Raw genomic sequence first — 25,988 nt, 5'->3', positions numbered from 1 at the left:
GGTTTTGCGTCACAATGGTTGCTATAGTGATTCATTTCTACATCTAGTAATTGACTTTGTGTTCAACAAAGAAAGAGAGCTGAATAGAGCAATGCCTAACACAACAGTGTTAATGTTGATTAATGTGGGTAACGGAGATCAAAGAACAATCCCAGAGACCTTTAGGGGAAACAAAAACGATGTAGAAGAGAGAAAAACAGATGTGAGTACACCGACTCTTCTGTTTTCAGCTCATCACGCTTTCTGTGCATTGGCAAGAAAAATGATCGGCAGAAGAGGGGAAGCAGCATCTCTTCAATGGAAGTTCTTGCTATCCTGACTGTCTTCTCTTATCTGTGATTATGTGCTCACAGGGAATAGCTGTTCATACCTGTATTTGGCATCTGAGCTGCCTGGTGGATACTGTCTGCTAACAGCCAGTAGTGGCTAATTGGCGGTCTCTTTAACAAACTAACAGTAGCAGTGGACTACGTGGGTTGGGATTGTGTTTGATTTTTGACCAACTTTTTGACCAACCAATTCATTTTTCACGCTATCCTCACAAGGTGGCATAAACATACAAAGTATACTGTACATACATAAGTACAAAAAACAAAGGGGAGCAGGAGCCATCCCCTTGCCCACCAGCTGGTGCTAACAATCTAAAAAGGTGGAGCCACTTAAAAAGCTTTGGTGAGACCGGGACAACCTGAACCAGCTATACCACCTTTTGTTATATTGAACCTTTATCAAAGCTAAAACAAAACATAATATTAAATCAGTAAAGATTTCAGTTCACTATGGCCTTGTTGAGATCCAGTAGCCTCTTGACACAGCAAATCACTCCTGGAAAATAACATTGGAGGGAAAAAATTGGTCCAATATTATTTCTTTTTTTTAAATGAGGCAGCTGTAAAAAGAAGAAAGAAAATCCGCTGTAACATTTGTCGCCTGCAGGGTGTGAAGGTATTCATATTGTTGACTGCAAAAAGGGCACGTCTGTATCCAGAACTGCTGCTGCCATGGTTTTACTTGCCTCTAGTGGGTGCATAATGGTATGCCTGGAACTGCAAAACATTTTTTTTTTTGTTAGTTTGTTTGCGTTTTCGTTTTGGGGACACTCAAGACCACGAGTACAGAATGTGAGATGAACCACTCTGCTGCTCTATATATGTTTGGAAGAGTTTCAAAGAGAAACGCAGACCTTGACACACTCCGCTCCGAGGTATTGGGGAAAATGTAATGAATCCTTCCAAACAAATCAGTTTCAATCTCATTTCTCTTTAAAATACAATAGGCAACATAAATGGTGTGTGTGCTTCTTGGCCTTCTAACTGTTCTCATTGTATGTTTGATATAAAAACTCTGTCTTGCTAAGGCATTACCTTTAAATCTGTGATCTCAATAATTAATGACCTCCATTGTCAAATCTCTAATCTCTAATATGTTCTCTTTCCCAGCATAAGAACAGAAATGAGGGACGTGCACCAGAACCTGGGCTATTGTCCCCAGTTTGATGCTATTAATGAGCTGCTGACTGGTCGAGAGCATCTGGAGTTTTACGCCAGGTTACGAGGGGTACCAGAAAAAGAGATCACCATGGTAACCGTTATATCCTTCCATACTTTTTTTGTCCTTGTGCATTTTAAAACTGGGTTAACTTGTTTTACTCATGAGTGATGTTGTGAAGCACTAGATCTTTAACATAAATAGCTTAAATGTAGATTAGTTGTCAACCTCTCGTAATTGGGGTATTAAAAAAAAAATATGAAGAAACTGAAATGTTGGACTACTCCAAGGCATGTTTATTTGCTCTCAGAATGTTTTATTTGTATTTTTACCATCAAAATACTTCAAGTGGAATGCATGTAGGGCAAGCTGAGGTACATGTCAAAGTGATAGATAACCTCAATGGGAGAAGCCATACATAATGAAAAATGGCCGGTGGTGGAAAAGCAGCAGCTGCGGGTTATGGCTCTACATTATTCACCATGCCCAGTGGTGTGGCCGGCCCTATGCAGCCTCCCCGCACTCCTCTCGCACCGCCTGCTTCTACAACAAGAAGATCAAAAGAGGAAGAGGCTGGCAGCGACCATAGGCCTCGGACCTGGCGCCAGGGCTTTGATCTTTTAGCTACAGTGTGAAGGGACCCTGTTCCGCGCTGCTAGCATAACTCTTAATTTTGCTGTGGCCCATTGTGTCTTTTTTTGGTGACAATTCTCGATCCAAATTGAGCCCTCGTGTAGTCATATTTGCATAATCGGTAAACCGAAATGTCCTCATGTACAGTATGTTCAAGAAATGTACTGGAAGTTAAATGCAGGTGCCACAGCCTGCATGTTATTGTGATACTTAAACATATCCTTTGAGACCTGGCAATATGGTGCACTTTGGCGATGTTCCTGATTGCTGGTGTTTGACGAGACGTTATTAAAACAGCAAGGAGAAAAGTATCTTAGCAGCCTGTTATTAAGGTCTTACAGTGATGCCAGCTGTCATGCCTTGTCCTAAAAATCACATAGCTTAAATACATTGGAGAGCCAAGTCAAAATATCATCCATCATGGAAAATCTGATGAGGTTTTTGTGAACATTCTTCTTGACTGACTATAATTGTTTGGTCACTTATATTTCTCTATTCAAAAGGTGGCCGAGTGGGGGATCCAAAAATTGGGCCTGGTCAAATATTCCAACAAGTCAGCAGGAACCTACAGCGGTGGGAACAAACGCAAACTTTCTACAGCGATGGCCCTGATCGGTTGTCCTCCAGTGATTTTCCTGGTGAGATACATCCTTATTGATGTAATGTACATGGTGAAATGTGATACGCTGCTGTTTTATTAAGACTTAAGAGTGTAATACTTTAAATCAATATTGATGCTGTGCAGATGGATTACAGCAGATCAGTTCTTTTTCTCTTAACAAGCACACAGAGACTTGACTGTAGTAAGAAGATGGGATAACTCACGCTTTCACAAGTTAGTAGAAAAACAGGTTTTGGATCAGTCTGGAAAATCCTCACTGAATAAGAGAAGGGTGTATTTTTCAGGAGTGACTCACTGGTCATGTTTAAATTCATGTTTTTTCAAGAAAGAACCAATTCCTTTTGGAAAACGTTGAGCACACACAACTGTATTTGCACGTATTAAATTCCTATTCATCAGGACTTAAAACTGAGGGCAAAAGCATTTTCTCACTGATGGAAGATTAATGAAGGCATGACTCAGAATGCACTGCATCGCATGCTTTCAATTAAGCGGCTTTAATGTGCATTAGGAAGTTGTGTCCGTGTTATTATGAGGGACAAACTTTAATGACCTTAAATCACTCTGGGGGCTCCCTGTGGGGGCTCACCAAAATATGGATTGACATTAAGATTATTGCAAATTTAACTTGTTATTCCATGTCCCAGCCACCACATCACATGGTCTAAAAAAGCAGTAATATACAGTAATATTATATAAATAGATTTACATGTCAGTTCATACCTACAAATGTCATAAAATATGCAACCTAATAGGTTTGATTTACTGCCTGTAAACTGTTATAAATGCATTACTTTGCATGATTTAAAGCAACCCATGGGATTATGCTGCTAAGAATAATTTGAGTCAGGTAATGGCTCAGTGCTGCTTAGCCTATCGAGCTGCACTATTCCAAACCTCCTTATTTACGCACCTGAGCCAGGCTAGCCTTTACTTTGAGGCAGTGGGATAATGGGTTGTCTGTGTCAGTTTCACTTTTGTGTGCTAGCCCAGGGAGTTGCGCAGGGACACATTGGGCACAGTGATGGAAATACCCCATGGGATTTGTAGGATTCTGCTAGTGAGAGAGAACCAGCCCTGGAACGAAACCAGCCAATGGACTGAGTACTGTCACTCTCTAATCATGCACAAACAGACTAGCCCTGAGGAAAAAGAAACAGCAAGTCACTGAGATTCTGTGTGTGTTGTGCTATGTTGGAGAGTGCTACAGTATGTGTCTACATTATGTGTACATGCGGGTTTACTCAGATTTCACCCAGTCTTTACCTAGGTATGTTTAATATGTCTCCTTACACTTCTATCTCTCCCACATGTGTACAGTATGTAAACACACACATAAGGGTGACCAAACAAGTGTCTTAATAAAGAGTTTGGTGAGCACGAGCTGCCAAAAACAGATTCAATGCACCTTGGCTTACATTGGACAAGTCTCTGGGCCTTTACTGGACAGATTGGAACACCATTATTCAAAAAATGTTCCTTTTATATGTTTTTGTTGATGGTGTTAGAGAGCGCCGTCTTACACGTCTGTCCAAAAATCCATAATTGGTAAGTTGGGTTGAGATGTAATAACTGCTTTATGTGGCTTATTGCTGCTCCTTATGTTTCTCCACTCATCTACTGGTATTCAGGTGTTTCCTTTTATTTGTAACTCATCTGTATGTCTATTTAAACACATATATCATTAAGTTATCTGTTTAAAGTAAATTGTTGCTCTAAATTGTATATTATGACATCCTACTTTCTTAAATTATGTGCTGAGGGAGAATACAATGGAAATGTTTTAAAGAGATGACATTTATTGGCAGGATGAGCCAACCACTGGGATGGACCCCAAAGCCCGGCGCTTCCTGTGGGACTGCATCCTGAGTGTCATCAAAGAGGGACGCTCAGTCATCCTCACATCACACAGGTGCAACATCACTCTTTATCTATTGATTTTTGGATAATGGATTCACGCTTCACCCGATAAGATGAATGTCAAAATAGTTGGACTCTTCACCAGGGATAGCAGAGCAACCAAACCATGAAATGAGCAGAAAATATTTTAGCTATAATTGGTTAGAGGTACACTTTAGTTGTAATGTATTGTTTCCTGCGTGGCAGTTAATATTGGCTGCCAGAAACAAACTGGCTGCTATAAAGCTTTCATGCATGAGGGCATATTGACTGACTGGTGCTTTTTTATCCTCCATGAAAAGGGAAACTGTCAATATCAGTGCTGGAGTCTTTTCATTATCCAAGACTTCCTGGAGCAAAGTTAGTCCCAACTTTTTCTTCTGTAGTGTTGGCCTGTTGGGGCATGGTTTGGAGTGAGTAGAAAAATATGAAATGCCTAATTTCTTCCGAAACCTCAAACTTGATGGCCCAAGTCGATATGGAAGATTTAACAATTGGCTCTAGCATGGCTATTCATTTTACCATTTCCCAAATTGCTTGGGTTTTTGAATCATTTGTGCCCCTGGCACTGCATGTGAATAATATGTGCTGTTGTCTCATTTGGAATATATTAACCTCATTACATGTTTTCCCTTCATTGAGAAATAAAAGCATTTGTTGTTGTCCAAGGCAGTGTGGCTAAGCTGCATCCAATCGTCCATGGCATGACCAGGTGGTTGTGTTTTGTTAAGTGGCAGATTCACCAGGTTTTACAAAGTCATAATCCTGCTCCAGCCCAACGCCGAAAGAGAAAAAAATGAGAAAATAAGAACTACAGATGGTCCCTTCCTCTCTCTCTAATTACCAAATTTGTCGTCCATTTAAGGTGTCAAAGTAGACAAGTAAAAATGCTCTGTAAATAAGTAGAGATCTCCCACAGCAAAATAATGTGACTTGGCACAGTCTAAAATTGAGTTCTACCCTTTATAAAAAAAACAAAAAAAACATCTGTGATAAATGGTTTAGCCTTGCATACAGAATATGTTAGCATTTGAATGAGGCCAGATGTTACAAAAATCATTATACTAAAAAGACCTGCTTTAAGATGTCATTGTCTTTTATCTGGTGAGGATGTAGTCTTGCATCTCTGCAGCGCTGTATCGGTGATGGAGTATGGTCTGGCTACACCACCTATCTATTCTGGGGTAGCGCTCTGGCTTGTTTGTAATTCTTTAAAACAATAGCAACCATCCTGGGCGGCGTTAAGCCCCGATAGCAGAGATAGCTAGAGGGGATGGACATCACACGGCATATCAGGCTTTATCCCAGCTATGAACATCCGTTGAGCCAGACTAGTAAGAGACCCTGGTATTATTGCTGCTTCTTATTTTTGAAACCCCCTCCCCTCCCCTTGTTTGTTTCGATAGTATGGAGGAGTGTGAAGCACTGTGCACGCGCATGGCCATCATGGTCAACGGTCGCTTCAAGTGCCTCGGGAGCATTCAGCATCTGAAGAGCCGGTAAGTGTCCTTCTTTTACAACTGTGTTCGTTACACCATGAGCAGAATAAAAAAATATATATATATCTTTGAAGCTCCTTGGATTGAGATGAAAGAAATCTCTGTCTCCCACTGAGGTGTTCTGTTATTTATACTGTATATATAAATAACATAAGACCCTGTGTATTGGCAATAAGAAAATGATACAGGTTTTTCAAGAAAGAAAAGGGAAAGAATGCATTTACCTCTTTTATCATGTGTTGCTGAAGCTAAGAGAGACTATGGGAGATACACAAAGAGGAAGATAATTTATCAAAAAGTTTGCAGTTTTAGTGGAACCTTTGGCATTCTCTTTATTGCCAAGAGGCTACAGCAGACGCCAGTTAGCTTAGCTAACTGGAAACGGGGAAACAGCTAGCCTGGCATGTTTTTACACTTTTGTTTTGTATGGATAAAACACACAAGGTATAATGTGTTCATCTAAGTGCTTTAGAGGTGCTGATAGGTGATGACAGAGGCAAGCTAGCTGCTTTGCTCTATTTCGAGGCTGTGAAAAGCACTCTATAAATAAACTTTACTTACTTTCCAGTGTTCATGCAAAGCTATGTTAATCAGCTGCTTGCTTTAGCTTCATATTTAGTGCACATCGTAATGGCATCAATGTTCTCATCTCACCCTTAGCAAGAAAACAGATATAGGGCCCTATTTTAACGATCTAAGCGCAGAGTGTGAAGCACATGGCGCATGTGCTTTTAGGGCATGTCCAAATCCACTTTTGCTAGTTTGACGGTGGAAAAAAGGGTGCGTGCGCCGGGCGCATGGTTCAAAAGGGTTGTACTTAGTATCTTCATTGATTCATAGGTGTATTTTGGGCGTAACATGCAATAAACCAATCAGTGTCTTCTCCCATTCCCTTTAAAAGCCAGGCTCGTTTGTACCTTGGCGCATTGCTATTATGATGGCGGATTTGTAATCTTTTGCATGTTTGTATGCTGCTGCGCTTCCCTGTGTGTGTGTGTGTGTGTGTGTGTGTGTGTGTGTGTGTGTGTGTGTGTGTGTGTGTGTGTGTGTGTGTGTGTGTGTGTGTGTGTGTGTGTGTGTGTGTGTGTGTGTGTGTGTGTGTGTGTGTGTGTGTGTGTGTGATAAGCATAGTGTGCGCGCGCTGTGCATAAGCCTAGGCGCATTTTACTAATTTGCTGTTAAAATAAATAACAATGAAATGCTGCACTATTGACTTTAAACCAGGTTTTTGTTGGTCAATGGCGCAATCACTTCTCGCTGCCTCAATATAGCAATACACCAAGAATTCACCTGAGCACACCTCCCTGTAAGACCAGCACACCCATGGGCGCAACAACTGCGTCGGTCTTAAACAGCAAATGTCTGACACAAATACACTCGCGTCGGGCTTTGCGCCGCGCCGGGTGCAAGATAGGGCTCATAGTGTATCCCAAAATGTACGACTATTCCTTTAATATGATTTGCACCTCTCCTTTCTATATGCTTTCATGTTTCAGAGGCTATGTAGTGATAATGTATTCATTTGTTTTGCTTACCAGGAAGCTTCTTGTCTTAATACACCCACATATATGCCCCATATATGTTGGTGCACATTTAGTGTAGACATCGACATCATCAATATGATTTTATTGATTTCACATTAAAAGGTCTTTATATGAGGCAAATGTGCAGACGGTCAGGTTAGTGTCCCAAGTCTTTCACCATTATCTCGATTTCCCATTTGTTTCTCTACAGACCCATACATTCTATTTCCACCATCCCTGTCATTATGCACACCCTTAATAGGCTTTGTGCATGTCTCTTAATGTTTTTTGCTATGTCTCCATAACAGATACAGTATTCCATGACCCTAACTCTTAGCACTCAGACCTGCTCTCTGATATTCATCTGACATTTCCCAGAGCCGGCACTTATGCCCCGAGCCCTGCATGTAACAGTGAGACCGATCCATTACCTTAGGTACAGTCCGATGACATTATTACCACTCCATTTTGTGATCTTGTAAGAGGAAGGACCTTCCATACGCACACAAGAGCTACACACACGATAGGAATATGTGGTGGAGAGAAAGATCAATACGCCTGGGATGAGGGGAGGAGCAGACCATTTTTAAAGTTGTGACGGGGATTAGGGGATTCGCCTGGAACTGCAAGGAGGAGGCAATATTGTCAAGGGTATTTCACATCAAGAACGCTAATGTCATATCATTGGCCATTGTCTCATTGTGGAGAGAAAGGTAGCTTGTAGATGGGGCTTAGAAAGAGTGACATCGAGGGACAGTTGAGAGGCGTTGGGCTAAAGTGGGAGAGTGATTTACCAGTCAGACCCCTCCCAGATGTTAGGGTAATTGACAGATTCTCTGTGTCATTTACCACCTGTCCGTAGGGGAAAGAGCTTGTGGTGTAAATGATTTATGAACCACGAAGGAGGTATAGGATAGGTAAGAGCCATGCAAGCGATGGGGGAGGAGGGAAGAAGCAGCAAACCAGGGAGGAGAACAGAGGGTTAACACATGTCCTACTTCACTCAACATGCTATCAGGTAAAAGGGAATCACACATCACAAGACAGTCAACTGAGAGAAAGCCAGATAAGCATGACGTCTACACCGATTTTTGCCATGCTTATTTTAGATCTCACACGGACAATTTACATGCTGCTGAAATGCTATCTCTCAGTTCTTGCCACACATTGAATAATTTCTAATTAAGCGTCCCTATCTCCTCAGCGCTTGGTGTAATTAATGTTTCATGAGGTGTGGGACCCTGGTAATGACTGAAAAGGCAATTAAGGACTGTCTTCTCTGTTTTCTTTTCTCGTCACTATCCAGCCACATGTTTGTGCTGCCATGTCGCTTCCGCCCCTCCACACACACACACTCCCACTCTTGGCTTAGCATGTTATCCACCACCATTTAAGTTGTTGTGATGATCCAGCGTTGCAGTGTAACATTTAGTATTTTGTTTGTTTGTCTCCACATCTGAGTCCATAATGTGGGAATGGAGGGGCTGATTCTCACAAATGCACAAGCTGTTGCCAGTTTGCAGATGGGAAGAGTTCCATCAGACAGCAGGGGTTGAAGTAGCAGGGGGAAGCATGCCGATAGAGGCAGGTGGTGTACGCCATCGTCACACGGTGTGAGCAGCTGACCTGTAAGGCTGGGGCTGCCGCTTCGTCCCCCTGTCTCCACGCCCAAAGTCTCCCATCTCTTTTTCATCACAAGCCCATGAAAGGAGTGCAGAATCTCGCCGTGGGGGCAGCTCTCACATTTTGACCCCCTATTGCTCACCCTCCCACATTCACAGCCCCCACTCCCCCCATCGCCTCCTCTCCTTCAAAAACCTCTCACCATATTACCCTTATTTATTCTTCCCTCTGCTACTGTCAGGTGGCAAAGATTCCAACGCAGCTATCCAAGTGCTTGATAGTGCTGCCCTCTTTAGTTCAGTGGTGACCCTGTCTTTATCACTCAGATGCCCTTTTGCTACTTTAACAACCCCGCCTCTATATATCAATCAAGCCCCAAATGAGCCAAAATAGCCCATTCAAACTGCTAGAAAGTTAGTCAGTAGTGTGAGATGGGCTGAAGAATTGGTATGGGCGGTGAATTCTGAACAGTCGGGCGGCCATTTTGAGAAGCCCCTTTATCATCGTCCTCCATGGCTGTGAAAAACATCCTCCCTACCTTACCTGATTTTGAGTCCCTCAAATCAATCACACTTCCAGGAATTTATGAAAGGCTGACAGAGAAGAGGGGAAATAAATAAGTTTTAAAAAAATGTGCAAGAGGCTGTAAATAGTGCTTTAGTACAGCAGTGTGCTGGTGTGAAAGCTCCCAGGTGTTAAGTAAACCAAAATGAAGTGGAAGAACCAATAAAAGAAGCTTCAAAGCTCCCCTATAATCTTGTCAGTTAGAGAGGACACCCGCTAGCCGATGCAGGATTTTTCACTGATTGATATCATTCATATCCCCTCTTCGTAGAGTACCTGCAGTAAGTACATACCACAGCCTGGAGTCTTATTTTCTCCTTGCTTAAAGCACGTCATGATATAAAAGTGGAGGGTAAAGTGCCTTTAATGCATTAAGGTAATGCAGTGTGGGTGCTGGAGAGTTTTTACAAGAGTGGTGTCTAAAAGTTTGGATCAATCCCCTAAAGTTGACGTTGAGAAGTCCAATAAACTCCTTCCCACTCACTCTGCGTCAGCTCTGCAGGTGTGCCATTAACTAAATAGTTTACGGCATTTAAGTGTGTGTCACCGGCGGAGATGGATGACAAAATAATTCTCTTTACGGTTTACGATGCATGAGAAATGTAGGTGTAATTAAGACTGCTAGAACATTGACAGACAGATGGTGTACTATATATGTAATATACATATTGAGGGAGCTGTCTGCACTCAAAATATACAAACTCTTACCTAATACCCTTGATAACCGGTGAGAATCTTTTATGCAGGAATTTATGTTAGTTTTATCAGAGCTTATTTTTGTGCTTAAAGTCAAGGCAAGCATCGAAATTTGATCCTTCAAGGTCTGCAGAAATTGGTACGTGGCTCAAAGGCTTTTTATTAGGGGAACTATGCATGTTTGAAAATCGAGTAGTAATAATTTTACAGGCCAGATGATGGCCTTCGTGTGAGATTACTTTTGAAGCACAATATTGCATGCAAACACTTTGTAAATATGTCTTGACATAGAAGCAAACTGCCACTACTTATTGCTTAAAACTCACTAAGGACAGGTTTAATAGTTTTATTTGTACACAATAATCTTCACTCAAGGTTCAATTGCTACCTTTTATCTTAAGCTTCCATTTGCATTTAACTGCTAATGCTAAACTACTATTTCCAAGGTAAAGAATGAACTTCATGCTTAAGTTTTATTCTAAGTTACTTTAACTGCTCATAATCTCACTTTGAAACTTCATCATTACTTGAAGCCCCTTGATTTACAGCACACTTTTAACTCTAACCATAACTCACACTGAAAACTGAAAAAGAGACTAGCTTATTTTCAGAAATTAATTTTAAGCAAACTAAAATACAGTTTAATACATCAATTTTCTTTACGGCTTTTCTGGTTGGACAAAGATCCCCTATCTATTCTTCTATCCCTTCATCTATCCTCACACTGCCTATGGAGCCTCTGCCTAGAGCTCTGTGAGCTCTCCCTCCAGGAACTAAAGGCGCTTTTTGGATAACTTCCTGCCTGATCAAAGCGTCAGACCACCCAAGCAACACTGTGACCTCATGCCCCGCGTCCGCCCTCCCCCCTGCGGACACAAATACAAGGTTTGGCAATGACGAGGGTGACCTTTCTAGACTCCCTCAGATGAAGGAAGGCAGCAGAATTATTTTCTGCCTGTCATGCCCTTATCTGTGTCTGGCTGTTGTTTGTTTTAAATTACATGGAAGAACGACTTTCCAGCAGATTCGGGTAGAGAAGAGGATTGAGGCAGAATAACGAAAATGTAGAAAAGAGAACTGCAGCACAGACATTACAGTGTCTCTGCCACGCTGTGTTGAGCTGCTGTATCCTATCTCTAATGTAAAATATTATGAAAAGGATTAGTTGTGACAATGTGGTGCAGTCATGACTTTACATAATCCATTCATTATATTTTCTATGCCGTATTCAACCCTAAATTGCAAAGATCTTGCTTTTAGCTTTAAAATCACCATTCGGCAGTTAAAAGCTGATTAATTGTTTTAAGCTTGCTGCGCTTTTATGTTCTGCTTAGATATGGATATCTAAAGGCCAGTTTGTACTAATGCATTGAATAGCCTGACGTGCACCTCCCCAGAAATGTATCTACATGTTGCGCCGACAGAGTTCTGGTAGCATCGCAGTTCAGACAAGCACAGAAAATTCACCCTCCTTCTGCCTTACTGTAATTTGTTCAATGGTCGTACAGACCATCTCCTCTGACATCTTCTACTGTATTTTTTCTGCTGTAATTTCAGTAAAAGAAACTGTTGTTCAACATTTGTTAGCTCCAACGTGATCTGCTTGGTTTCAGTCGCCATTGTTTGAAGTACATGATGAAACTCAACACAGTGGCATGGAAACTGCCAACTAGCGGTTTTGGCGATGTAATTGCGGAGTGACGCAGACACACCAGAGCACAAGTATAAATGCTCACAATGGCGTAGGCTACAGTGCAGAGCCTATGTACAACTATATATAACTTTATAAGCCTACCTTTCCCTACACAGTCAGAGTTTATATGAGAAGAGCCAAAACATACAGTGTATCAAAGATAAAATAACTTGTTTTGTTGTGAATATGTGAGGCAGAGTAAAAAATTATGAACAGAAAAGAAAGATATTTTTCCCAAAGTGCTGCCTGAAGCCCATGTGTAGGTGCAGACAGAAAGGAAATAAAAGTAAGCTAGGCAGGGAGATAGAATGAGGGGAAGCTAATTGATAAGCCCTTTTACTGTCACTGACAAGCAGCATTTCATTACCTACGTATGCCCCAAACCATTTCACCAAACCCTTTAGCCACAATACCTCCTGGCCTTATTGGATTTTTGCAAAAATATTTTTGCATCTTGGCTGAGCTTGGCAGTCTTTGGACAGCACATTTCCTGAGCCTGCAGCTATAATAAACATAGGGGGATTATGGTCATAGTCTTGATTGGATGATAAATTAAGCTTGATGTGTGAAGATGGCTGTGGTGTTATGGTGGTGGTGGCGTCTGATTACAGACTGTGTCGTTTGTTCATCAGAAATTGATGCATCTATACACAATGAGAGATGTACTTTGGCTATACTTTATAAAATGGGTTACTCATAGAAGATGGTGCTGCGTGCGCAAATCAAAGCAGATTTTAATTGGAGATTTGAGATATTTTCAGAACTACAGTCTTTTGGACTGAGCACCTTACCAAGGTAGATGTGCATGTGTTTTCCCACGGAAAATGATCAAAAGAGCATATTACATTGACAAGTACCAAGTCCTACTGTATAATATCCCTGTTTATGTTTATTACAGTCCTTTTATGCCTAATTTCAGTGGCACATATTAATCATAATTATATTAGGATGGAATGTAGTCATGAAAATAACAATTTAGTTTGGATACTAACTAAAGGGAGCCTCTTAAATAAGGGCAAAGCACTGCTACGATTTCTTTTGTGCTATAATACCAGAGTCGTTGAGACCCCTGTTCCTCTAAAGATCGTGATAATCCTGCTTTGCCATTTGCACTTTGAGCTGGTCAGTGTGGAGTATAATTTGAAATGGTTGAAGGTCTGTCCAAAGGGCTGCTGCTTAATGGTGCGCTATCATGCAGGGCACCCATAGTTTAATCCACATGATGTGTACTACATAAAATGTTTTAGAGGTTCATGGGGATGCTTTTGATCACCCGTGGTGCGCAGCCCCTGAGGAGATCACAGTGCAGGCACAGTTCTCAGATCATCCCTCTATAGTAGGCTTGATGTGGTTGTGGATAGCATGCTATTCGCTCAATTGCATCATAAAATGGGAAATACTTCTGTCGTTGCTGCATTCTTGTGTGTCATTTTGATGTTTTATTCCCATTGTAAAATTGTAATTTAAATGTGTGAATATTTAGACATTGTTAGTTTTCTTCTGAACATTTTCCTACACAGTGGTATCGGACCACAATGCTAACACCAAAATTTAAATCCTAGCAAGACTTCCTAATTTTCCTACCTCAATCTTGGTAGTTTCTGTTGTACACCATGTGGCAGGAGACAGCGATCCTGGAGCAAACATTAGAATGATAAAGCAGATCACTGGTTCACATGCCAGCTCCTGTAGGTTTATGTCCATATACTTCTAACATCTGATCACCAGATGTATCCTTGCATGTCCAATCATAATGCAAGAAAATTCCAGTTAAGCAGGGTTCAGCCCTGCCAGTCGATGTGCCTAAGCATGATTCTAAAAGTAGCATTAAAAAGACACTTATGCATTTCTAATGGATATGAATATAAGATAAGCATTCCCATAAACTGTACAATTTATGCAAAGTTACACTATTCTTGCACTGTGGCTCTTCAACTTCAAGCAGTCGTGTTATCTAAAGAGGGACTGTGCTACCCATGGGGTCCATTCATTGTGCTTCTCAGTAGTAGCACAGAGCTTCACTTCCTCTCTCACTCCCTTTGGGATTGTGTAGGCCTGCAATTTATTCACCATATCTCTAATTGCCACTAAGGAAGACTCTGACTCTCATTGCATGTTGCTCTGTACTACCCCACAATGGACATTTCCATGAGTAAATCCTACATTAGGGAATTAATTAGGCAGAAAACAATGGGTCATAAGAGTGCTAACGACAGAATAACAAGGCACAGAGTCTTATTTGGTGCTCACAAGACGTAGCATACAACTGGGAAGATGCAGAATGCTAATTAGTTTTAGAGCTTAGCTGTGGTGTATTTTCATCTGTGACAATATGTCATGTCTACGAATATTGTTCATGTTGTAAAGCTATACCAGTATCTCAACTTTTCAAAACTGTGGCTGTTTAAGCAATTATATCCTATCTGCATTACTTATCATATGCTACCAATAACGTAGGAGTTTTTGTAAAAGATTCTTCAGACAGAGCTTTTATGTTCAGATTGTTAAGGCAGCAATAATTGATTTTTTTTTTTTTGCAGCTTGATGGCAACAGAACAAGCTGTAAATACAACATTGACATATTACACCTTTTCATTGTTAGCAAACAGTCGGCTGTTTACACATCTAGCAGACCCTGAGGAACAGCACAACATTGATTTGGAGTCGTCTTTTTGGCGTCTCGTCAATGTAAATCCAGTTTACTCTCCTTTTGGCAATGTTTTGGTTTCCACCAACTTTCGGGGGAAATGTCTGGCTCGTCAGCTAATGCTCCAACCTGTTCACCAGCTACTGTAGTTGCTTTAGTTAACTTTGTCTGTCTGCTGTTTGATGCTGGTCTGGTAGCATATAGCAGCTGTAGAGCTTAAACACCACATAGAGCTGAGGGGATCTGCAGAGTTGGGTGCTAAATGTTCAAAATGGAGTCTCCAGCACAAATCTGTCTCTGTTTAGTGATGGTAGTGATGGCGCAGTGGATATGACACATACCTTTGGTGTGGGAGACCTGGGTTTGACTCCCACTGTGACACATCAACTAATGTGTCCCTGAGCAAGACACTTAACCCCTAGTTGCTCCAGAGGTGTGTGACCTCTGAAATATATAGCAATTTGTAACTTGCTTTGGATAAAAGTGTCAGCTAAATGACATGTAATGTAATCCCATGTAATTTATAGGTTGTCAGATAAAACTAAGTGGCTAGCGTGCCTAATTCATTATTACATTACCTATCCAAAACAAGGTATGTTGTATTTTTTATCCGTTTTTTCCTTTAGTTGATATAACCATGCAAAGGCTTCTTAACTAATATCCACCCTTTTCGAAAAAAGCAATTTCTGTTTCACCTGTTTGGGCTTTTTTGCTTGACTCAAAATGATGCTTTCTTTTACATTTGGTGCAGGAGAGTGTGTTAAAACCTACTATTACTTGAAGAAGTTTATCCATCAGCTGGTGACGTTGCAATGTTGTTGAAGTCTAAGCTGCTTTTGCTTTCAACTGCTTGTGACTCACCTTCTTCTCTTGCTCATCACATCCGGGAAGCTTGAAATGGTGGGGAATATGAGACCAATTATATTTTGTCATGTCTTTTGCTTCCCATCTTGTCGCTTTCTTTCATTGCACTATGCCGTGACAACAGGAGAAAATAAAAGTTAATTATTTAGATGGCCAACCGTGAGCAATTTGGCACTGACATGCTTGTTTGCACTTCTGTTTTTGTACTAAAAGCTTAATTGTGGCCTTTTATTCTAGATTTGGAGATGGCTACACAGTAATTGTGAGGGTTGGTGGCTCTCCTCCTGCATTGAAGCCAGTTGAGGACTTCGTCAAGCAGTCCTTTCCGGGCAGTATCCTGAAGGAGAAGCATCACAACACACTGCAGTATCAGCTCCCGTACATACAGGGAGCTTTGGCCAACATATTCAGCCAGTTCACCAGCCATCAGCAGAGACTGGGTGTGGAAGACTATGCTGTGTCCCAGACCACCCTGGATCAGGTAAGGCCCAAACAATTTGATAATGGCTTAGCTTCTATCCATATACTTGTATAAAATTTGCCCTCAATTGACAGATGTAAGTGAAACAATGATAGACAGCACTTTGATAAATGTAAATATTCAGGGTATGATAAGATACTGTATATTTCTGCTTATTGCATGAAGTTGGTAATTAGCCCCAGGTCTACATTCTGTCTGCATCAGATGACTTTTCTAGAGGTGAACAGTGTCCCTTTGATCCTCTCTATAGTATCATTCTCCAAGGTTAAGTTAAAATCAATCAACAGAAATCTTTACATCTCTATCCATTGTAACTACTACACCGGCCAGCAATGCAGTTATTCCAATCTTTTGATCTTCATTTCTACCATCAGAAATGGTAGCAATATATTTGCAAAACTTGTTCACAAGACTTTACCCACACAGGGTCCATGCTTTTTTTACTTGTATACATGATTTGCCCAGTGTTGGCTCTGCATTGGGAACCTGGCAGGCTCACAGACACAGACGCTCCATAATGTGTTTAACATGTTATCTTTGCCTTTGGTATTAGTAGCCTAAATTGTGGAAATGTGATTATTTCCAAAGGTTTGTTCAAGGCATAGAGTTGGTGGTGATGGAGTGCCTGTGAATCTAGTTGGGAAAGTTGTTTTGCATTTTGACAAAAAGTGGCATTGAGCATAGAAGTGGAGTTAATAATACATTCTTAAGAGCACAACATCACTTTTAGCTGATTTCAGCTTGTACAGTAGCATGGGATGCACAATTTGACTCCAAATTTTACCTCTGACATGGGCAAAATTTAGGCTGACTGTAGAGTATCCCGGGGCCATGTTCTATTGTCCAACTGTAATTCTGTGGAGTGCCAGCTCAGTTTAACAGATCATTAGGTCATCAGTTAATGCATTCAGGATTCTAAGTGCTCTCAGTTAATGCACGTCTGCGCAGTCCAGGATAAGATTTAAAGATCTATCATTGCCCACACGTTGTCCTCTCCCATTTAGGCTGTCAGACTGACCAATGAGGACTACACTTGGTTTGTGTAGCCAAGATAGTTCAGCCGCCAGGTCCCAGTATTGATCAAGAATCTGGACTGAGGTTTTCTTTTATATAAAAAGCTCCACCAGCCAGTTTTTTTTTTTTTTTTCCAGCACAAGTGCATTAGCTAGACCCCCCTGATTGGTGAGATAAACTGAGCCCTGCATGTTACGCACTGGCTTCACCTTGTGTTTTCCAAATGGCCCCAGGGACCTGATGCAATCAGGCGCTCAGAGGTGAGTGTGAGTGTGTCTGGTGTTAGCCATTAGCTCGGCAGCAGAAGACCAGGTGGGGGGTAAGGATGACCTCTGAGGGGTCCAGACAGGTCATCGGTCCACTCCACCATGGGGGCGCCTCTTCTTGGATTTAAAAAGAAAATGTCCTGACAGATGTGAATATGACCCTGATGTGAATGTGGCCCTGTTTGTCTTTAAATCAAATTACGTGATATAAAGAATACCAAGAATGTCAAGCATTTCATTATCAACATGATCCCCCTGTGGATAACCCCTAATTTAAGATAAAACCATCACATTTTGCGGCGTTATTTAAGTAGAATATGCCCTTTAGGCAATTACCCCACCACAAAGACAGGAAAGGAATTTATTAAAAGCTAAATGCTTTAATCTAGTGTGGTTTACAGTCAGATTGGTTTGTAAGGATTTTTATCAAAACCCTGTTTCTACTTCACAGATCATTGGCGTCAGCCAATACTTCTACCTCCAACTTTGCGTAATGTCTGTTTTAACTTTTTTGTCAACTCGCCCCACATTCAGCACTGGTCAATATTTACCAGATAGGAGTCAGTAAATAAATCATACTTGGATCAGGAGGTCACAGTATTAAAACACAGAGGGGAGGACTGGAGAACCTGTGGAGACCCAGACTGTCACCTTTCAGCTGGTGATTTATAGAGAGTAGCCTTGACCTATAGTATAACACCAGTCTTGCACTACAATTAATATTGATCCACACAGCCTGGAGCTCATGCGTTAGCGCTGATGGCCAAGACTGCAGAGCAGATGGAGCATTTGGAAAGTGTGACTTTCTAAACTGTCTTTTTGATCTATATTGTGTGGAAGGAATGTAACTTGCTTGCTACATTATGTGCCTCTACTGCACCACTGAAGCAGACAACCGTTTAGTTACTTATTATATGACAACTACACTTCCCTGTATTCTTATATCCAATTTAAAATGTTTTTTTTTTTTTTTTTTTTACAAATATGTTTTGCAAACTTTTTAGTTTCATTGCACACTATGATTAAAAATAATGTAAAGTAATTTGACCTCTGAAGAAATTCTTAGGGTATAACCCTTTTCGGAGTTAATGTAACACAAACCGTTCCTGTCTATTATTGTATTAAATACTTCTTCGCTTTTCTAGCTAGAGAACAGTCCTATTTTTAATTCCTTCCCCCTAGTAGAAGCTAACATGCTCTCACACAGTGTGACTATTGTATTGGTAATTTACAGTCCATCCAATTACCTCCTAATTATAGTAAAATTAGATGCATAATATAGATGCCTAAATAATATATTTCCCAGAAAAAAATTAATTATAAAAATATCAATTAGGGGTAAATTAGCCAATGTAAATGTCTATTGATGCTTTAATTATTTATATATATGTAGTGTGCATTAGTTGCAACTTTTTCTTTTAAGAAATATGTGAATTATTTAGTATTTTACTGTAAAATAATACTGTGATGCCATTCAAGGCATGTACTCATGGCTTATAATGCATAGTGCAGTTGTTTTTTTCCACTTTTAGACCAACAGACAGCCAGGTTCTGCTGCCGCTAAACAACATTTCAAAGTCGTTGTCGTATTAAACGCAGAGCATGACCATGTGGGTGACATGTATGTAAAAATAGCCATTTTACATTTAGCAAGAACTCTTTTGGTATACAGGAGAGGTTAATTGGGTGATTCACGTCATTTCCCTCCTCTGTTCTGCCTCAGCGGGCATCAAATAAACACCCAAATGTACCCTCTGCAATGTAATTAATGCCTTTATCCATCGGTTATTAAAAATGCCACTCAACAGCACTGGTGCATGACATTCAGGTCATGAATGGATGGTTGGCTAAATACAGAAAGTGTACATTATGAGGAAAGTCACATCACAAAGCAGGGGATGAATTTACCGTGGTTATCTCAGTCACAACATGTAATACCATTACCATTCTAGGATTCTTACAGAAAGGGAAATACAAACAGTACTTCTACAATTCTATTGCAAAACTATACAGCCGTAACTATCAATATGTAATGCTGTGCATGCCTCAGCACATCAAGCCAACATCAGCCAGTGGCAGGGTCAGAGGCCGAGAGAGATGGGTGGAGGCTGTATTTGTTGCTACTGTCATTCTTATACTCTTTTTCATTCTCCCCTGATAAGATGCTTTGACAACTGACCTTGACACACACTGTTGATGATCTGACATCACACACACAGAAGCATACTTTAGCCTCAGGCATTCTGCAGGCATAGCTAGCTCCTTAGTTACAAGATAGTCTGCTGCTTTACTTTTTCTACACCCACCTAGCCCCCAGCTCCACAAGCTTTAAGGTCAGGCAGCTTTACATATGTAGGTACTAAATTCCAATAAAATTATAGTTTTATTGTAGGATAATACATTTTGCTAATGCTTTGGAAATACAGTATATGAAGTGGCAAAATCCTGTTTTACCTTGTAGTGAACAAAGAACCATAATCCACTCGTGTAGAATTACACATTCTTACTGAAAGCATAACAATTTGATTTTGTGAAATCCTGTGTTTAAATAATCTGACGCCTTAGTTTAAACTGGGTCGGAATAGTGAAAGAGCAGAATTTGCCACTGCTCATTACTACTGCCAAGCAGCCCTTAAGCACGCATTTAACTCTAGCTTCAGCTGTTCAGCTGCTTGAGGCCAACAAATAAAGTAGGGCTGTATTTGTGCTGGGTTGCTCCCAAAAGTGACTTTAAAACAGTGTTTTCCAGGAAACAAGTATTTGTGCCCACTAAGTGTATCCTAGGTAAAGAAAAAAGTTAAATTTTGGAATCTTCAGTTGTAATAATACTTTCCTGAACGGACTTGAACCATAACATCAAGGTTGCGTCTTATGATCCGTCTTTAACATAGTAACACTGAGACCAATGCACTTTAGATGTGTTCTGTTTTTTAAAAAGTTTCAATGTATATAACTAATATAGCCTATTACAAGAGCTATAGAAAATGCCTCCTGTCCACACTTTGACTACCAGACGATAATATATTACCCAGTAGTGACAAAGTTAATACATCAGAGGAAAAACCTCCTTCCTTTTTCAAAAAACTGAATTTACTATTGTTAGACTTTTTCTCTTTATCATTAACATAAAACTATAAGGCAACAGATTATATAAATTGGCTAATTAAAAGCTTCAAAGGCCGACAGGATAGGTCTTTATTACTCTCACTTCATTATCTAAGGTTCTTAAAAACAAAAGCTCGAAGGACAATATTATTTATTTCTGTTCATTTATGCTCTTTCGCATGTATTTACTGTCTGTCCCATTTAATTTATTTGCGATGTAGCTATGAAAAATGATGTAATTCATAGGGAGTCTGAGTAGTTTCTAATGGAATTGGTCTGGGTGACTTCTTTATTTATTTTTCTTTCATTGAGTTTTTAAACACAATCACGTTATTCACATATCCTTTTATATTCACACAGCCACTGAGAATGTTTGAATGAAAAAGCAATGCTCTTATCATTTTATAGGAGTATCTTTGTTGCTTTTTCCTGTGGAGTAAAAACTGTGTAGCTTTATTACAACAGATAGCTAATGCTAAGAGAATAAAAAGCCTGGACTACAGCAATGTTTACAGCACAATGAAAAACACAGCCTTTTATGAACGCCATAGGATTGATTTCTTCTGACATTAAACGGGCATCACAGAGAGAAGAATGATTGTTTTATTCTCTTTCTCAGCTGGTCAAAGATGTCAAACTGACATTCACTGTGTGAGCCTAGACGCTTACTTGATGCTTCATAGCCCTTGTCTGGCAACTCATTCACATGTGCCCCTTGTCTGTATTGATACAGTTGTTGTTTGTTTTAGAGGCAGAGGGTGGCAAAAATGAGATTGGTAGAGAAATGTCCACAGGCCCTTCAGTACTCTGTTCAGTATACTTTCTTTTTTTTATATTGCATTTGCCTTTAATAAGGACCTTCTTCTCCTTGGTATTCCAGGTCTTTGTGAACTTTGCGAGACACCAGCATGGAGAGGAGGACTCTAAGGCCTATGACAACGCAGTGGACACTTCAGATGAGCTGCCATTGCAGTCTGTGAAGACCTCCCAAGAAGCAGAGAAGGTGTAACGCCCATAAGACACAATGCACTTACAGTGGGCCAGCACTATATCTAAAACAACTTTGAATGGGTGTTTTTTGCTCAGCCTTATTCAGTCTCCAAGCCCAGCAATGCCTGGTATTGGTCAACAATGACATGCAATTGTTTGTGTTGTCTTTTTCTATAATCATTTATACCCAAGCTTAACCAACTAATCTAAATATTTACAGTTTACAGTGAGTGAACACTGCAAAAAACTTTCCAGCTCATTAAGTTATCTCTTGCCTGTAATTAAATCCTAAAACCTTGTTTTCTTAAAAAAAGAATATTTTAATTTGTCTACAGAACCATGTGGTTGGAATACTATATTTCACAAAGGCTCAACAAATGAGACAATGCTAGTTTGATTTTGTTTGGAGTATAATGCTTACCTTATCATAGTGAGGAGAATTTCATGGCCAAATGATCATCTGAAAGCATACTTTGCACAGCATTTGCGATACCTCAGGATTGAACTTCAAATTTTATTACATTTGAGATTTGTTTACATTTTCTGTTGGTTATAATGTTGATATGTTGCACTGTAAAACTATATAAAAGAGAGGAGCTTGCCCTGATTGGTGGGTGTGATCAGGTCAGATATTGGGCACACATACATATTTATAGACACATCACTAAATATCAACAGGCAACTAATGTCGCACAGAATATGTTGTCCCAAAACACAAACCTCAGTTAGTTCCTACCTCACATTGTGATTTGCTGACAAGTACTTTAATGATTGCCCCTAAATAGAAATGATAACAACTCTGTCAGATGTGCTGGCTTTGAATGTCTGAAAGAGCCTCTAATCAGCTGGAGATGGTGTTTAATTAAAGTGATTGAAGTTACAGCAGTGGGACAATGCAGAGTCAACCAACTGTCAAACATGTTAGGTCTGCAAGAAAGACAACACCTCCCATGTGTTGACCAACCAACGACAACTGCTATTTAGAGCCTTTTGTGAATGTAACTACACATATCAGAAACATTTCTCAAGAATATCTAATGAATGTATGAACAACCACAGATTTGTATCTTATGTAAGTTTTAATGCATTGTTGTGAAATCTATTTTATCTATCACGCAGAATCTAAATAAACTATCCCTGAGATTATTTTTTTTTTTGTCATAGGGCATGGTGGTGTTGCCACTGGTCAATATCAGAGAATATAGCACTCCCCTCATGCAGGTACAGTGATTTGACACAACGTGCCTTGTAAACAATCAATGGACCCTGGAGAGCAGCATGCTTTATTTACAATGTTAACACGTTTAAACTATGTTATATTATGCTAGTATATGATGATTTTGATTGTAATTATTGCTAAGCCCTGCCCCTTAAGTTAGGCCATTTAGATATATGCAGTTTACAATGATAACCACTCAGAAAACAAAACAAAGAATGTTTTTAAACTGTAAAATGACCTGTGTGCCATTCTTTCTTTTTTTTTTTTTTTAAAATTACACAACATTGAGTAGCTGTTATATGTACAGATATTATATTGCAAAATTGGACAAACAAAATCCAAAACTGTCAAATGGTCTATACTGTATATCTCAGACAAAATATCACTCAGGAATGTGCAATTTTGACTCAGGAATATCTACATCTACATTTCAACATTCTGTTCTGTACTGTACAACACTGAGATATTTTCTTATGCAGCTTACATTACTTGGCACTTACTTCAGAATGTAAATACTTTATCCATCACAGGTTTACTTTTGACCTCCACATAATGAGTATGCTGTGCTAAGTCCTCACATTACTATCATGCCCGCTGCAAAAAATAATGAATCCTATTTGTACTGAATATTGCTTCATGCCAAGACAAATTATTAAACATTTGCACAAATTGTAATGCGACTGACTTTAATGTTTGCACATTGTTGTATTTGTCCATTGATTCATTGGATCCCAGGAACTTTCTACATGCTGTCTTATTGTCATGTCCTCCTTTTCACTCCTTCATGTCTTTCCATTTGAGTGTAGCTTTCAGTTGCAGGCTGACAGGTTGTTGAGTCTCTCATACGTCCATCCATACCTGAGACGATGGGATGCTAGAATTCAGACTGCACCAGACTGGTTAAGGCATTTTATTTCACATTTAGTAGAGTGGAAGAGACATTTTGCCAGATGCCTGACAATGAATATATTTTCTTGTCAAACTGTCACAAAGACTTTTAGTGTTTCTTTTTAATTTATTTTCCTTTTTTTCTCCTGCAAATTCAAATCTAGTATGCCTTAAGCCAGTTAAACCAATTGTTTTCTCAATTTCATTTCAATATCTCAATATGTAGCTCTTGTTTTGGGACAGCCTGCCCTCCAATAATTCCTTAAGATGTCTCATTTTTATGTAATTCTAAAAAACATACAAAATTCCTGTTTTTTCCCCTCAGGATAAGACAGTAAAACCTCAACTGATCTATTTAAGTGTCTGCTCTACTTTCAGTCTAAATTATAGAGATGCATGTATATGAATTTTCTGTTTCCTCTCTCACAAGCAAAAACTAACAAATACATTTGCAGCTGAGTGGCAGTCCGATAAAGATGAGGACAGCTGCAATCCTCTAAGTCTTTCGCCTGACTAAAGTATTTATTATTTCTTTATTTCTTTATTTTCTTGGCCTGCAGACACATTTGAGAAAAAAGATCTTTAATGACTTGCAGCCATTGATTTGATTTGTGTGTGTGTGTGTGTGTGTGTGTGTGTGTGTGTGTGTGTGTGTGTGTGTGTGTGTGTGTGTGTGTGTGTGTGTGTGTGTGTGTGTGTGTGTGTGTGTGTGTGTGTGTGTGTGTGTTTTAATGACCAGTCATTAAAACTTCCTGAATGGAAAACTTGTGTACTATGGATTGTGTGATATAAATACACTTAATTACATATGTAATAGGCTATATATAAAATATAGTTACACTATATGCAGTATAATTAATAAGTTTGAGATTATTTTAGTAACTGTATAAGAAATACCATATATGTGTGTGTGTGTGTGTATATATATATATAAAAAACTTATATGGTTTAACTTGAGTTTAGTTTGAGAGTTTATGTTTGGGCTCTCTGCATGTATCACACCTCTCGTCTTTCTTTGCTCATTAGAACGCCGAGCTCTGGGGCACAGAGGCAATCAGTCAGCTGGGAACTTCACGGAGGCGATAAACCTTGTGTCTTAAGGTAAGATTACTTATCACATTCCACCATTATTCCCTCGCATTTTTCGTCCCAGTGTAATACTGAGAAGGTTTATGAGCAGAGGTTCCATTACAGAGCAGGAGAGTTGGGTGTGCAGGACTGAGCGTGCATGCTATTAATTCATATGAGCCATTCTGTCACTGTGGTTTTTTGTTTAGTATACTGTATATTTTCAAACATGCAGAGCCAGGCCTGGTTTTTCCCATGCAGACCAAATTATATTTTATTATAGGCCTTTCATTAAATAAATATATATATATATATATATATATATATATATATATATATATATATATATATATATATATATATATATATATATATATATATATATCCATCCATCCATCCATCCATCCATCCATCCATCCATCCATCCATCCATCCATCCATCCATCCATCTTCGTCCGCTTATCCGTGTCGGGTCGCTGGGGAGCAGCTCCAGCAGGGGACCCCAAACTTCCCTTTCCCGAGCAACATTAACCAGCTCCGACTGGGGGATCCCGAGGCGTTCCCAGGCCAGGTTGGAGATATAATCCCTCCACCTAGTCCTGGGTCTTCCCCGAGGCCTCCTCCCAGCTGGACGTGCCTGGAACACCTCCCTAGGGGCGGCCCCAGGGGCATCCTTACCAGATGCCCGAACCACCTCAACTGGCTCCTTTCGACGCAAAGGAGCAGCGGCTCTCTCCGAGCTCCTCACGGATGACTGAGCTTCTCACCCTATCTCTAAGGGAGACGCCAGCCACCCTCCTGAGGAAACCCATTTCGCCGCTTGTACCCTGGATCTCGTTCTTTCGGTCATGACCCAGCCTTCATGACCATAGGTGAGGGTAGGAACGAAAACTGACCGGTAGATCGAGAGCTTTGCCTTCTGGCTCAGCTCTCTTTTCGTCACAACGGTGCGATAGATTGAATGCAATACCGCACCCGCTGCGCCGATTCTCCGACCAATCTCCCGCCCATTGTCCCTCACTCGCGAACAAAACCCCAAGGTACTTGAACTCCTTCACTTGGGGTAAGGACTCATTCCCTACCTGGAGAAGGCATTCCATCGGTTTCCTGCTGAGAACCATGGCCTCCGATTTAGAGGTGCTGATCCTCATCCCAACCGCTTCACACTCGGTTGCGAACCGATCCAGTGAGTGCTGAAGGTCGCAG

The 25,988-nt window shown here is 40.2% G+C and overlaps 1 protein-coding gene across 8 annotated transcripts in view; it reads left to right on the top strand.

Moving 5' to 3' along the window:
- The window catches only part of LOC114546160 (ATP-binding cassette sub-family A member 1), a 206,636-nt gene extending 183,135 nt beyond the window's left edge, over positions 1 to 23,501 (top strand). For all 8 annotated transcript variants that reach the window (XM_028564839.1, XM_028564840.1, XM_028564843.1 and 5 more), the window contains 6 exons: positions 1,440 to 1,581; positions 2,625 to 2,759; positions 4,552 to 4,655; positions 6,049 to 6,141; positions 15,989 to 16,232; positions 21,498 to 23,501. In XM_028564839.1, the coding sequence (XP_028420640.1) occupies positions 1,440 to 1,581; positions 2,625 to 2,759; positions 4,552 to 4,655; positions 6,049 to 6,141; positions 15,989 to 16,232; positions 21,498 to 21,626 (847 nt within the window). In that variant the 3' untranslated portion in view covers positions 21,627 to 23,501. The remainder of the gene's footprint in view (positions 1 to 1,439; positions 1,582 to 2,624; positions 2,760 to 4,551; positions 4,656 to 6,048; positions 6,142 to 15,988; positions 16,233 to 21,497) is intronic.
- The last annotated feature ends 2,487 nt before the right edge of the window (positions 23,502 to 25,988 follow it).

Source organism: Perca flavescens, chromosome 19 (genome assembly GCF_004354835.1).
Source record: "Perca flavescens isolate YP-PL-M2 chromosome 19, PFLA_1.0, whole genome shotgun sequence".
NCBI lineage: Eukaryota > Metazoa > Chordata > Actinopteri > Perciformes > Percidae > Perca > Perca flavescens.
Note: the sequence above shows the minus strand (reverse complement) of the source record. Positions and strands in the feature narration are given on the sequence as shown.